This window comes from Chiloscyllium plagiosum, unplaced genomic scaffold (genome assembly GCF_037043375.1).
Source record: "Chiloscyllium plagiosum isolate Xiang-an unplaced genomic scaffold, Cpla_swu_hap1 HiC_scaffold_24, whole genome shotgun sequence".
Lineage (NCBI taxonomy): Eukaryota > Metazoa > Chordata > Chondrichthyes > Orectolobiformes > Hemiscylliidae > Chiloscyllium > Chiloscyllium plagiosum.
In genome coordinates, this window is record NW_028270162.1 from 15,898,841 (window position 1) to 15,914,270 (window position 15,430).

The 15,430-nt window shown below is 46.1% G+C and overlaps 1 protein-coding gene across 1 annotated transcript; it reads left to right on the forward strand.

Annotated features, from left to right (window-relative positions):
* Positions 1-478: 478 nt before the first annotated feature.
* Positions 479-13,643, forward strand: unga (uracil DNA glycosylase a). The gene is made up of 7 exons (XM_043715492.2): positions 479-698; positions 1,536-1,766; positions 5,899-5,994; positions 8,660-8,757; positions 10,143-10,231; positions 11,721-11,899; positions 13,082-13,643. The coding sequence occupies exons 1-7, from the start codon at positions 585-587 to the stop codon at positions 13,220-13,222; spliced, it is 948 nt and encodes a 315-aa protein (XP_043571427.2). The 5' UTR covers positions 479-584; the 3' UTR covers positions 13,223-13,643.
* Positions 13,644-15,430: the final 1,787 nt, after the last annotated feature.

A 15,430-nucleotide genomic window follows, 5' to 3' on the forward strand; every position in this document is an offset into this window, starting at 1 on the left:
TTGTTTAAATGCAATAACAAACGCTTTATCAAATAGTTTCGAATTCCACTCACAAACCCTCAATACTCCGTTGTAGCCAAATAGATTAATGTCATTGGAATTTATTTTGACAAACTATTTCAACGAGTTGAAAGTACAGATTTTTATTCCTCCACTTACTCTTGTTTTCCATTGTTAAATCGATTGGAATAAATATATTTTAAACTTGTAAGAGCTGATTACAAAGTACATGGGACATATCACTAGTATGGGGTTTTATTTAATTGAGATTGCAGTTAAATCTCTAGGGAAGATGTGATATTTTGTGTAGGAGAAATGGTCTAATTGCCAGTAATTGTGCGAAACACATTTTGAGTGGTTTGCTATTTCCGTCGGGTTGATTTAACCAAGTTTCCCCAGTTGGGTCGTTTCCGGGGGAGGGGAAGTTTGCTAAATATTTTTGGTAGAAATCTTGTCCCCGCCCTCGGGATCTGGCGCGAAAAAAGCCATGCTAGTTAGACATCCTGAAAGGTTGCTGTGTCCGGGCTGAGCTTATTCACAATTCTGAAAATATTAACTCATTTGGAGGGAAACGGTTCTTCAAAATGATCGGGCAGAAAACTATTGCATCTTATTTCGGTCCCGCGGCTAAAAAAAGAACTTTGTCTGAGGCTTCAGAGGAAAGTGTTGAGAATGGGAAGGACAATTATCAAGAGGAGGTAATTAAAAAGTCACTTTGTTATTCTCTCTATACAATTGGTGCCAGGCCCGCTGAGTCTCTCCAGCACTGCATCGTTTTATTTCAGATAGTCAGCATTCGCAGTACTGTTTTTTTAAAGATATGATTTTAATAAAAAGTGTAAAATCGAAGCCAAATTGTGAATTAAATCGAGTATTCTGTTGCTCTAACATATTTGAGTTTCAGATTAACCACACCTGCCTTTTGAAGAGTTTGAACTTTTCTTGAGTGAGGAGCGTTTTGCCTTTTGAGTAATTTAGAAAGTTTTCTGTAAAAATTCCCCCGATTCAGTTTGTTTTCCCCCCCAGCTAGCCAGTTATATCTTCAGCGTGGTGTAATTTAATGATAGTTTTAATAAATCTTAATGTGGACTAATTTAGCAAATTAGACAAACTAATTGGAGTTCGGAGGTTTACGGATTAAATTTATCCATAAACCCATTTGTATGGCAACATGAACTTGATGAATTACAGGTAATTTATTCTATTAAAAGTGGCTTCTGGTTCTCCAAACACTTGTAGGTATTTTCTTTGTCTTTGCGAATGTTTCCAGATAAAATCTCAGTCTTTTCCTCCTTTTTAATCCAAAGTTGGCGGGAAAGATTGTTTGTGGAAGGGAATGTTACAAGAAGGAGGCGGGGCCGGCCAATGGGAGCGCGGAGGTGGGGCCGAAATGGAATGTGGCGAGCAGCAGGGGCGGGGTTTGCGAATATCTCCCGCGGCTTCTGCCGGTTAGAATGAGGGTCCTGTGGTCACTCAGTGCCGCTGGGCCCCGGCTCTACCCCCGCTTGACCCGTCTGTTCTCTTTCGGTGACCAGGAACACAATGGCATGAGGACCCCGGTCAAGAGGCTGAAGGCTGGCCCGGACGGAGAGGAAGCGCCGGTGGTCAAGCCCAGCTCCCCGCTCAGCCCCGAGCAGCTGTCCCGCATCGAGAGGAACAAACAGGCGGCCCTGCAGAGACTCGCTGCCCGCAACGTGCCCCCGGGCTTTGGGGAGAGCTGGAAGAGCGAGCTGCTGATGGAGTTCAGCAAACCGTACTTTATCAAGGTTGGGAGGGGCAAGGCTTTTCTTTTCAATCGGCAACACCCTCCTCGCACAACAAGCTTGACACTTGCAGTTCCCAAGTAGAGGTCTAACTAACTGCTGCTAAGTTTCTCTCTCCACAATATTCCCAGGCCTGCTGAATTTCTACAACACTTTCCTGCCCCTCTTTTTAAATATTTCAACCCGTCTTCGCTCTTTAAAATCTATACTCATTTTAAACCTGTGGTATTCCTCTCTTTGTCTATTTCTAATAATTCATCAACTTCCAACATTTGGTGCTCTCGCCAGTGACCTTTGACTTGTTTGGGGTGGCTCAGTGGTTAACCCTGCTGCCTCTCAGCACCAGGGACCTGGATTTGTCTGTGTGGAGGTTACACATTCTGTGTCTGCGTGGGTTTCCTCCCACGGTCCAAAGATGTGCAGGTTAAGTGAATTGGCTGTGGTAAATTGCCCATCGTGTTCAGGGATGTGCAGGTTAGGTGTGTTAGTCAGGGGTAAATGTAGGCTTGGTGAACAGGTCTGGGTGGGTTTACTCGTCAGAGTCGGTGTGGACTTATTGGCCCAAAGGGCCTGTTTCCATATAGTAGGGAATCTAATCAAGTCCACACCGACCCACCAAAGAGAAACCCACCCAGACCCATTCCCCTACCCTATTTTCCTATATTCAACCCTGACTAATGCACCTAACCTGCACATCCCTGAACACGATGGGCAATTCACCTGACATCTTTGGATTGTGGGAGGAAACCGGAGCAAACCCATTCAGACACGGGGAGAATGTACAAACTCCATACAGACAGGTGCCCAAGGCTGGAATCGAACCTGGGACCCTGGCGCTGTGAGGCAGCAGTGCTAACCACTAAGCCGTCCCACTTGTTAGGCAGAAGGGCCTGTTTCCACAATCTAGGGATTCTTTACAGACCATGGCAGCACCCTGTTTTTTTTGATTTTCAGCGTTTGCAGTATTTATTAATATTTCTGGAGAGTCCAAAATGCAGTTCTTGGAAGTGGTTTTTTTTTTTAAATAAAAGGGTTAGTCATTCATTTTCAAGATCCGGTTGTTTACTGACAAGACTGTGATTAATGAGATCAACCACTTTTCAGAGGCTACTGTTTTAGACCAGGTGTGTGTTTATAACTAGATCAGTAAATGAGAAGAGATTTGCATTTATATAGCACTGTGCTTGCCTCCTATCTGAGTCAAAATGTTTTTCAGCCAAAGAAGGACTTTAAGTGTAATCCCTACTGTAATGTAGGACATGTAGCAATCAATTTTCATACAGCAGGCCCCTTCAAATACTAATGTGGTGATTGTGTTTTTTGGTAATGTTGATCAAGGGATGGGTATTGGCTGGGATACCAGGGCCAGTTCCTGTGCTCCTGTTTGAAATAGTGACAAAGCCTCCGCTTACAGTAGCGCACTCCCTCTGTGCTGACTGGAGTAGCAGCATCAACCTCTGTGCTGATGTTTTCGAGTAGGACTTGAGCTTGGATCTTTCTGACTTGGAGGTGAGTGTGGTCGGTTGCTGTCAAGCCAGAATGAGGTGTCAGAGGGTCATGGCAGTCAGTTTGTGTTTTACGCCACACCCAGCACAGCATGTTCTCCTTGCCTCCAAGTTTTAAATCCGAGAAGGGTCCACTTGTTTGTTGGGCTGGGTAGGATGGGATGGTGTCCATGGATGATTTGGGGTAATTCTATCAGAATAGTGTTGGATTAGATTCCCTAGAGTGTGTAAACAGGCCCTTCGACCCAACCAGTCTACACAGACCCTCCGAAGAGTAACCCACCCAGACCTATTTCCCTCTGACTAATGCACCTAACACTATGGGCAATTTGGTAAAAACAATGACTGCAGATGTTGGAAACCAGATTCTGGATTAGAGTGGTGCTGGAAAAGCACAGCAGGTCAGACGGCATCCAAGGAGGCATTCTTCCTCCAGGCGTCGGGTGGTGAGGGAGCGGCGGTGGAGGACCTCCATGTCCTCGGCAGAGGGGGAGTTGAAATGTTGGACCACAGGGCGGTGTGGTTTATTGGTGCGGGTGTCCCAGAGATGTTCCCTAAAGCGCTCTGCTAGGAGGTGTCCAGTCACCCCAATGTAGAGGAGACCGTATCGGGAGCAACGGATACAATAAATGGTATTAGTGGATGTGCAGGTAAAACTTTGATGGATGTGGAAGGCTCCTTAGGGATGGAGGAGGTGTGGGCGCAGGTTTTGCAATTCCTGCGGTGGCAGGGGAAGATGCCAGGACTGGAGGGTGGGTTGTAGGGGGATGTGGACCTGACCAGGTAGTCACGGAGGGAACAGTCTTTGCGGAAGGTGGAAAGGGGTGGGGAGGGAAATATATCCCTGGTGGTGGAAATGTTGGCGGATGATTTGGTTTATCCGAACGTTGGTAGGGTGGAAGGTGAGCACCAGGGGCGTTCTGTCCTTGTTACGGTTGGAGGGGTGGGGTCTGAGGGCAGAGGTGCGGGATGTGGACGAGATGCGTTGGAGGGCATCTTTAACCATGTGGGAAGGGAAATTGCGGTCTCTAAAGGAGGCCATCTGTGGTGGAACTGGTCCTCCTGAGAGCCGATACGGCAGAGGAATTGGGAATACGGGATGGCATTTTTGCAGGAGATAGGGTGGGTAGCTGTGGGAGTCGGTGGGTTTGTAAAAAATGTTGGTCGTCATTAATGGAGATGGAGAGATCCAGGAAGGGGAGGGAGGTGTCAGAGATGGTCCAGGTAAATTTAAGGTCAGGGTGGAATGCGTTGGTGAAGTTGATGAATTGCTCAACCTGCTCACGGGAGCTCGAGGTGGCGCCAATGCAGTCATCAGTGTAGCGGAGGAAGAGGTGTGGAGCGGTGCCGGTGTAACTACGGAAGATGGACTGTTCTACGTAGCCGACAAAGAGACAGACGTAGCTGGAGCCCATACAGGTGCCCATGGCTACCCCTTTGGTCTGGAGGAAGTGGGAGGAGTTGAAGGAGAAATTAAGGGTGAGGACCAGTTCGGCCAAACGAATGTGTCAGTGGAAGGGTACTGTTGGGGACGTTGGGAGAGAAAGAAATGGAGGGCTTGGAGGCCCTGGTCATGGCGGATGGAGGTGTAGAGGGATTGGATATCCATGGTGAAGATGAGGTGTTGGGGGCTGGGGAAATGGAAGTTTTGGAGGAAGTGGAGAGCGTGGGTGGTGTCTCGAATGTATGTGGGGAGTTCCTGGACTAGGGGGGATAGGACAGTGTTGAGGTAGGTAGAAATGAGTTCAGTGGGGCAGGAGCATGCTGAGACAATGCATCGTCCAGGGTGGACAGGCTTGTGGATCTTGGGAAGGAGGTAGGACCGGGCAGTGCGGCGTTCCCGGACTGAGGTTGGAAGCTCTGGGTGAGAGATCTCCTGAGGTGATGAGGTTCTATACGGTCTGGGAGATTATGGTTTGGTGATTGGGGGGTGGGGGGGGGTCATGGTCGAGGGAACGGTAGGAGGAGGTGTCCTCGAGTTGGCGTCTGGCTTCAGCGGTGTAGAGGTCAGTGTGCCAGACTACCACTGCACCCCCTTTATCTGCTGGCTTGATGGTGAGGTTCGGATTGGAGGGCTGCACGTTGTGAAGGTGAGAGGTTGGAGTGGGGGGAGGGGGGGTTGACAGGTTGAGGCGGTTAATGTCCCGGTGGCAGTTGGAAATGAAGAGATCAAGGATGGATAATAGGCCAGCGCGGGGTGTCCAGGTGGATGCAGTGTGTTGGAGGTGGGCGGGAGTCCTGATTGTGAAAGTAAGCTCGGTGGCGGTGGAAGAAGTGTTCGATGTCACGACGTGTACTAAATTAATTGATGCTTGGAGGAGGGGGATGAAGGTGAATCCTTGGCCATGCCAAATTGTCCATAGTCTAATTCACCTGACCTGCACATCTTTGGGCTGTGGGAGGAAACCAGAGCACCCAGAGGAATCCTACGCAGAATGTGCAAACTCCACACAGACAGTCGCCTGAGGCTGAAATCGAACCTGGGACCTTGGTGCTGTGAGGCAGCAGTGCTAACCACTGAGCCACCGTGCGAATTGCAGACAGAAAAATAAATGAACAGATGAATGCACAGAGATGTAAAGCAGCAACCCTATCTGATGCACATGTTTAAATGTACTGTTTGTTTGCAGCTGATGGGATTTATAGCGTCAGAGAGGAGGCGGTGCACAGTTTACCCACCACCTCATGAAGTCTTCACGTGGACAGAGATGTGTAACTTCCATGATGTAAGTAATGTAAATGCTTGTTGAAAAGTGATTTGAATTGTTACTTGCAGCAGGTTGGAAGATTATCAGCAAAGTAGAGGAGAGCCCTTACATGAAACTTTGCCATTTTTAAGGCAATCAGCATTGTATGCATTTCAGGAACTAATGGTAAAGCATTGAGTTTTGAACCAGAAGGAATTGCACTGTTGTGCAAGTATGACGTTTCCATTTGCTTTAACCTGTGACACCGAGGGGTAATTTTGAACTCCAGCTTCCATCAGGAAGTTGGCTTCTATTTACCACCCCCTCTCCAGTTCCTTCAGGAATAAAAACTGAAAATGTATGTCCAGGAGGAAAAAAGTTTCTTCGTAAACCCTATTAACCACAAAATCCTTTTGTCTGATTTAAGGCTGCAGCACTTTCTCTTTCTGATTTTTCAGCATGTTTCTTGTTTCTTCATGCTGTCTCATCAGTCCACTGGGTTTAACTCTGTTATGGGCCAGGCCAGACCTCCTCAAAACGTTTCAAGAAAGTAGCACGGACCCTAACTTAAGCAGATGTATTGCGGATATTCCAGGAGCGATGTCATTGGTTAAACCGTTTTAGTTTCAAACAAATCAGAATTTATTTACAAGATTACCAAATGAAACACAAGAACAGAATACTGCATAGCTTAACCCATCTGAAAACCCAACAGATCACCCAACTTCGTGATGCTGTTCCAAATACTTGTAACAATCCCCATAAATGCTTCTTTTTACGAAAGGTCAAATCAAACACAGGGTCTTGCTGGAGAGCGGAGGATCCACCTGGACCTGCTGCATTGGGTCCAGCAGCTTTTTCAGCTGTACTGCTAAGCACCAAACCAGAGAGAAGCTGAGCTGGGAGAATTGGCCACACCCCTTTCATTATATAAGTGTTTTATTTTTAACTTGAAAGCCTTCTGCCTGAGGCAGTATCTGTTAGCTATAATCAAACTGGCCCTGAAACCCTTCAACCCCAGACCTTTCGGAGTCTGTGTCTTTTAGGACCTGTGGCGGGAGGGGAGTGCCAAGGACAGCATAATCTTGTTAGAGGAGCAGCATCACAACTCTTCAGTTACTTTGGGATTTCCTTTGATGTTTGACTTGTCTCGTGTGAACTATGACTGAGGTACTTGTGGAAACTGGGAGCTGGCCTTGTCACTGGTGTCAATATCTAATGGAACAGCAATGAGAAATGCACTCCCTCTTCCCCCAGACTAACCTGAGCTACTATAAGGTTATTGGGGAGTTGCATCTATTTCTTTGACACTGGGCCTTCCCATTTGAAGGGAATGTAGCCTGTAGTTACACTGTGGTTTATTGTTGAAGTGTGGTGCTGGAAAAGCACAGCAGGTCAGGCAGCATCAGAGGAGCAAGAGAGTCAATGTTTTGAGCATAAGCCCTTCATCAGAATGTATCGGGGGGAACCGGATGCGACAGGGTGTGGGGGATGTGGTTGGGAAGGCAATAGGTAGATGCGGGTGGTGCGGATAGGTGGGAAGGAGATGGCAGGAGGGTGGTGCTGACTTGGAGGGTTGGATCTGGGATGAGGTGTGGGGAGGGGAGATGAGAAAACTGGTGAAGTTGATGTTGATCCTATCTGATTGGAAAGTCCCAAGGTGAAACATGAATCGTTCTTCCTCCAGGTATCAGGTAGTGAAGGGGGCGGGGGCGGGGGTTTGCATGTCCTTGGAGGAGTTGAAATGTTTGGCCAAACGGCAGTTGGGTTTTGGGTGAGTGTTTCCCAGAGGTGTTCCCTGAAATGCTCCGCGAGTTGGCATCCTGCCTCCCCAGTGTAGAGGAGACCACATCTATTGTGCCTGTTGCTCTCAATGAGGTGTATGGATGTGCAGGATATCTGTAGTTTGCACCTCTTGCAGTTGCAAGGGAAGGTACTAGGAATGGAGGGTGGGTTGGTGGGGGGTCTGAACCTAACTAGGGAGATGCGGGGGGAATGGTCTCTGTGGAACGCTGGTAGGGATGGGGAGGGAAATATATCACTGGGGTCTGATCATTGGTGGCAGAAATGGTGAAAGATGACCTGTATCTGAAGATGAGGTGGGGGAGGGTTGGTGGTGAAAGGGGAGGACTGGGGGTCCTATCCTTGGAGGAAGAACACCTCCATCTTCTGCCTTGGGACTCTCCAATTACACTGCATCAATGTAGATTTCATCAACTTCTCCATCTCCCCTCCAACCCGACACCACCCTCTTTAAGTGTCCTACCTGTCCATCTTCATTCCCCCTCCCCTCTGAACCTATCACTGTCACCCTTCCCACCTTCATCCACCTATCGCCTTCCCAGCTCCCTTTCTTCTCCAACCCAGTATTTATCTGTGTCCCCTCACCCCATTCCCCACCTATCCCTGAAACATCAACTCTCCTGCTCCTTGGATACTGCCTGACATGCATGTTTCTAGTGTCCCACTTTTTGACTGATCTCCCTCACCTGCAGTCCTCAGTGTGGTTTATTGACTTGGTTTAGGGCCATGGGTTGAAACATTGGGGCAACCTTCATTTGTTTTTCTTGGAGAATGCGAGAAGTTTATAAATTCAGACTAGCTTGATGGTGGCAATGTTAAATGCTGAACATGAGGGTTGTTCAATGTTACACTATTATTCTACACTCTTGAGGTAAGTGGCAGCTTTGTGTTTTGTGTCTAGGTGAAGGTGGTTATTCTTGGCCAGGACCCGTACCATGGACCGAATCAGGCCCACGGACTGTGCTTCAGTGTAAAGCGCCCAGTGCCACCTCCCCCCAGGTATGTCATTGCCTCGTGCACACTCTGTGTCTGAGGAAGTACTTTTTGACTATTGGGTTCTATCTCTAACCTGCTTCAACACTTCTTGGAATATTAGAAGTGTAACTGTTTGATCAGTAAATCTCCTTCGCAGATTGGGTAAGGTGTTACAATTCTTAGATTGCCATTGTCTCAGAGGGAGAACCAAGCAGGTATGTGGTTTTAATTTTCCTGATGGCATACCCAGTTTTCAGTAAGAAAAGCCCATTGGCTGCATTGAGCCTGCCCTATGCTGGTGAAAGTCTGAACATTGATTTGTAGGTATCCCCTCTTCCTCAACCCCTTTTTATCACTAGGATAGAGCTGAAAATGTGTTGCTGGAAAAGCGGAGCAGGTCAGGCAGCATCCAAGGAACAGGAGAATCGACGTTTCGGGCATAAGCCCTTCTTCAGGAATGAGGAAAGTGTGTCCGGCAGGCTAAGATAAAAGGTAGGGAGGAGGGACTTGGGGGAGGGGTGTTGGAATTGTGATAGGTGGAGGGAGGTCAAGGTGAGGGTGATAGGCCGGAGTGGGGTGGGGGCGGAGAGGTCAGGAAGAAGATTGCAGCTTAAGAAGGCAGTGCTGAGTTCAGGACAACTAGAGAAAAATTACTGTATCAAATCCCCAGTCCCATCCACAATTGAAGCCAGCTCAGATGTGTATGTTAACTAAAGTTGCTACCTTTTTTGTGTGTATGTCAGATGTTTGGTAGCCAGCAATTGGAGACCTAGAAGCAGCCTCTGATTTTAGGCACGGCAGTTGGTTGTCTTGTCCCCTGGTTCAGGGAAGTTGACAAAGCTCTTGTCCCTTGTCACCATCCAGTGCCACCTGCAGCTTTGTGCTGGATGTTGGCAGAGGATCCTTTCTGACTTTGCCCTTTCTTCATAGTTCACCAACCTGAATCTGAAAGGTAGTTGGTTATAGGGCAGCTCTCTGCAATAACTCAGTGTGATCCTGAGTGTAAACTGAATGACCCTGCCCTTACTTTTATTTAAGTGGGGCTTTGGAAGCAGGGTTTCTAGATGTGCCATGATAGAATGGCAGAGAAGACTCTGTGGGCTGAATGGCCTAATGTCTGCTTCAGTAGTCTTGTGCCCATCCTGAGTAGAGAGGGAACTTAATAAGTATGATTTGTCCTTTTTGTAACCTCTCAATCCCAAATGTTTGAAACCTGTTTGGCAGTTGCTTGCTACAAGTATTTGTTATCTTTATCTAGCAGTGGGTGCACACTCCTTCTCTGAATGCATTGCCTTCTGATTTTATGAAGAGCTTCCTGAAGGAGTTGAGGTGAAGGAATGAAGTCTTTGTTTTTTTTTGTATTGAATGATCAACTTGAGATTACCAGAAACTATCTTGTCTTCATGCAGTCTGGAAAACATGTACAAGGAGCTTCAGTCTGACATTGAAGGCTTTGAGCCCCCAGGACATGGTGATCTGACTGGCTGGGCTAAGCAAGGTAATATACACACAAAACATTGGGTTCAGCTTCTTTATAGGGCGAGGGGAGACGAGTTGACAATTAATAGGTCTGGTAAGTCTGATCTCAAAGGTTAAAATTGGATCTTTTTGTTTTTTTAAACAGAGATATATCCGTGTCTAATTTTTAAATTCGTCAGTGTTATGGGGTTGTACAGCATGCAAACAGACCCATTGTTTCAACTTGTCCGTGCTGACCAGATATCCTAAATTAGTCTAACCCCATTTGACAGCATTTAGCCCATATCCTGCCAAACCCTTCCTATTCATATACCCATCAAGATGCCTTTTTAAATGTTGTAATCATACCAGCCTCCACTACTTCCTCTGGCAGCTCATTCCGTACATGCACCACCCTCTGTGTGGAAAAAGTTGCCCCTCTAATTCAAATGAGAGCTTTTGCCCGAAACGTCAATTTTCCTGCTCCTCGGATGCTGCCTGACCTGTGCTTTTCCAGCATCACTCTAACTGAGACTCTGGTTTCCAGCATCTGCAGTCCTCACTTTTGCCTAGTTGATTTTAACCTTACTGCGAATCCTTTTGCAAGGATGCCTACCTTGAAGAAGTTCTCCTCCTCTCCTCAAGAATCTGTGAGTCTCTCTCTCTCACTGCAACCCCCAGGTCATCTCCTGTGGTCAGTTGGCTGTACTCAGCTGTCTTTTTTTTTGTAGGAGCAGTGAATTGCTGCTGTAGTTATAAACTGGAGATTAGTTTATTTCACAATTTATTTTTAGTAGCTTTGAGAGAGATTAGAGGCAAGTGTTTAACCAAGCCTGGAGCTGCTAATTCCTTTTGATAACCTTAGAAGCAGACTGACTAAAAAGTGAAAGTTGTTTAGTTACAGGTGATTTCAGTAGTTTGTCATGTGACTGGGACTTCACATTGAGACACTCTGTTAACATGTTAGATTGACCTCCTTGTTAGAAACCATTGTGTTTCATAGCAGATTACTGTGGAATCAATTTGTACCAAATAAGCCCATTGATACACATAATGTCTCCTTTGTTCCGAAATGGGTGAGGTAGACATCTTGGTTGAAACTTTATTGCTGGAACAGCACAGCAGGTCAGGCAGCATCCAGGGAACAGGAGATTCGACGTTTCGGGCACAGGCCCTTCTTCAGGAATGAGCAGAGTGTTCAGCAGGAGAAGAACTTCTCATCAGAAGTTCAGGTGGTAGTGTCATCAGAAACTGAATCAAATTGCACTTTAGTTCATTTTAAACTTGGCTGTTATATGATTACTTTTTTCATTCAATTTGTGGATGTTCCTTTTCGGGATCTAGAAAATGAAAAACCAGGCTTGCCAATAGAAGTGGAGGGGATGGGGGAGAATGCTGCCTGACCTGTGCTTTTCCAGCACCACTCTAATCTAGATGGGGAAGAATTAGTCAGCACATGTCAGGGCAGTTTAGCAGTTTGCATACCAGACTAACCAAATTTTTCTGAATTTGTTTGGCAATTGAAACAGGGGTGTTGCTGCTGAATGCAGTCCTCACTGTGCGAGCACACAACGCAAACTCTCACAAGGAGCGAGGCTGGGAAGATTTCACCGATGCAGTTGTGTCTTGTCTGAATGACAAGCTGGATGGTTTGGTGTTCATGCTGTGGGGAGCGTACGCACAGCGCAAAGGCAGTGTAATCAACAGGGTAAGGACTTTGAAACTCTTCCTCCGGTGAAGGCTTGTTTGTCTGTGTTGTGAAAACCACCTTTTTTTTTAATATAGCATCTTTCATATTCCTAGCATGTGCCAAAATGCTTCAACCAATTAATCGCTCAGGAAGTGCGCTCACTCTTTTTGTGGGTGACGATGACAGCTGTGCAGTACACAGTTCGGTGGAGGGGGGGGTGGTCAGTCTAGTCAATTTGGCTGAAGTAGTAATGTACCTTGGCCAATTACGTGGTGTGTAGAGGTGCCCTGGTTAAGGACTTCCTTCAAAAGTTTGATTAAACTCTTCGATGCACAGAGGCAGTTTTGTATACAGCATGATGCCCCTGCTAGATCTGAAGCAGTTTAGATTAGATTAGATTAGATTACATTACAGTGTAGAAACAGGCCCTTCGGCCCAACAAGTCCACACCGACCCGCCGAAGCGAAACCCACCCATACCCCTACATTTACCCCTTACCTAACACTACGGGCAATTTAGCATGGCCAATTCACCTGACCCTGCACATCTTTTGGACTGTGGGAGGAAACCGGAGCACCCGGAGGAAACCCACGCAGACACGGGGAGAACGTGCAAACTCCACACAGTCAGTCGCCTGAGGCGGGAAATGAACCCGGGTCTCAGGCGCTGTGAGGCAGCAGTGCTAACCACTGTGCCACCGTGCCGCCCACTGCTCACTGCTTTTTCTGCGACACAGCTGGGTGGAGAGAAAGTGGAGTGCCAGTAAAGGGAATCTTTTTGTTGGTTCTGGTCATCTCTTTGCATTTGTCTGGTTGTGACTGCTGCCTTGCTCTGTTCCCAGACCCATCAAGTTTGTGTTTGTGCACGGAAAGCTCCAGTGGGTGGTGATCTTAACAGTTATGATTGTTTTATTTATATGTGACCCTGTACTCTGTACACAGTTGCTTGACTCCTTTAATTTATTGATACAATAAATTGTACCAAATAAACCCATTGATACACGTCTCCTTTGTTCCAAACTGGCTAAGGTAGACATCTTGTCTAGTCTTTTGTGTTAGTCTGGCTGAAATGTTCTTGTAATGCAAGCAATAGAACATCCATGAAGAGTAGAAGTCTCTCAAGACTCTACAGTAATATTCACTCACCACCCCTTGTACAAATATCCTCTTTGCTCTAACTGGGATTGCCATTTTGTTGTAGAAACGTCACCACGTACTGCAGACGGTTCATCCATCTCCTCTGTCTGCGAACCGAGGCTTCTTTGGCTGCAAACACTTCTCCAAAACCAATGAATTGCTGAAGAAATCGGGGAAGGCACCTATCAATTGGAAGTTGCTGTGAGTCCAGTCGGGAGTGTGTGTGTGTTCTGGGAGTCTGCTGATCCTAATGACACCAATCACTGAAGATTTATCATGAGCCGAAGCTGGGCAAGATTCTTGATTTTAAGTGGCTAAAGGGGCCTTTATTACTGGATAGTTACATGTTGAATCTCTGGGACCTCAGCACTCCCTGAAGAGATCAGATTGAGTTTTTCTTTTTGTTGCTCCGATGGCCAATGAATGTCCAGGTGTAGTTAATATCCTTTTTTAGCTATGGAATTTCTACAATGTCATGCATTTGGTCCATGACTCAGAGCTTTTCAGTTGTAATTTCATTGTAAATATATCTGTGCATTCACTCATCTGTTCATGTTCTATTTGCTGTAAACTGCTTTGACATTGTAAATATGTTTTAAATAAAATTTTTTTACTATTTGAGTTCATTCATGACTGAGCATTTTCAAGGTGACGGTTTTAAAGTATTCATGACTTCAACAAGAAAAATTACTTGCATTTGAAAGGATCCTTTTTACTTTTTGGACATCAGGTACTTTTGACAATCCCAGTCTGTTTTGTGAATGGGTGGGTAGTTTTCTGTAGGTAATGCAGGTTCCATATTGTACAAGCAGTTCTGAAGTACCTGTTAAGATGTTTTGGTTGAAGGGTGTGCCCCTCAGGCCATCTGATCTATTATGGTCACTTGTGTAGTAACAAAACAATAGGTTTAATGTCTCAGTTAAAATATCACAACTCTGACAAGATATCAATTCTCCATCATGTGCGCTGAGGTCAGTTGACAATGAAGTCTGAAAGGCAAGGTTGCTATCAATTCCTATTATCTCCTCCCCTTTTTTTGTTTTTGCAGTTTCATCCCTTGCATTTACCTAGATTTTTTTATTTTCCCTCTTAGAGATTAGTCTTGCCATGCAGTGAGTAGTGTCCCTGCCTCTGAGCCAGAAGCTCCACCTTCAAGTCCCTCTCCAGCTGTTGGTGGCAATGGAAGGTTAGCTCAAAGGAGAGCCAAGCTGGTGCTTAGTTGAACCAACCTTCCGTGGCTGTCTTTTTAGGACACACCAGTCGGAGATTCTCCTCTCTGCTGTGTGATGGAAGGAGTTTTGAAACCTCCACCACTAACCATATTTCTGTGCAAAAGGTGACACTGACTCACTGAACTAACTCTTCAACACCTAGTCTTGCAATAGAGTTCAAAGTGCATTTGAACATTGGGCTGTGCCAACAGGAAAGAATTATGACTCCACCCCATTGATTCCATTAAAAATGAAGTAGGTGAAAGTGAGGACTGGAGGTCAGAATTGTGTGGTGCTAGAAAAGCACAGCAGGTCAGGGAGTATCTGAGGGGCAGGAAATTCTCGATGAAGGGCTTATGCCTGAAACGTCAATTCTCCTGCTCCTCTGATGCAGCCTGACCTGCTGTTGCTTTTCCAGCACCACACTGTCGACTCGATTAAAATAATCAAGACCATTTAAAATGTTAGATATTCCAACAGTAGGACCAAGGTGGAAAAGAAATGAACTAAATCAGAAACATTCTCAAATGTTGGAGGAGATCCATAGATGTAGAGTTGTACCTTTTTATGGAGAACACCCACAGGCTGCTCTGTGTGTGGATTGAATGGCAGCTATTAATCATTGCTAGTTACTAAGTGCTACTATTTTGAAAGTTTCATGATAAAAGTGAGGTAGTTGGAAAGTTTTGACAACAGTACAGGAGTAGACCCCTGCAGGATGTGCAGAGAAAGCATGTGTTGCTAAACTGCAATAAATTGGCGTTAGGCACAAACTCTGTGCTGAGATGGTCTGGATCTAATATGGCTGACTTCCCACAATCTCAGCCCTCTTCCTATATGCCAGATATGACTCCAACCACCAAAAATACTTTGCACCTTCCAAGCCCATGACATCTTCAAAGCACTCCTCCTCCATCTCGAAAGACCAGGATCGTAGATAGGTGGTCATGACCACCTGCCAGTTCCCCTTCAAGCCATTCACTGTCTGGACTTGCAAACATATCATTGGTCATTCACTCGCTGGGTTGAAATCGTGGGATTCCCTTGTGAAGGGCATTGTGTGTCTATAGCACATGGACTGCAACAGTTCAAGAGGCAGCTCCCCACCACGTCTCAAGGACAACTGGCCATAGGCAATAAATACTCGCTCAGCTCATAACACTCATCATATTTGTGTATATGTATATATATTTAATTAATAA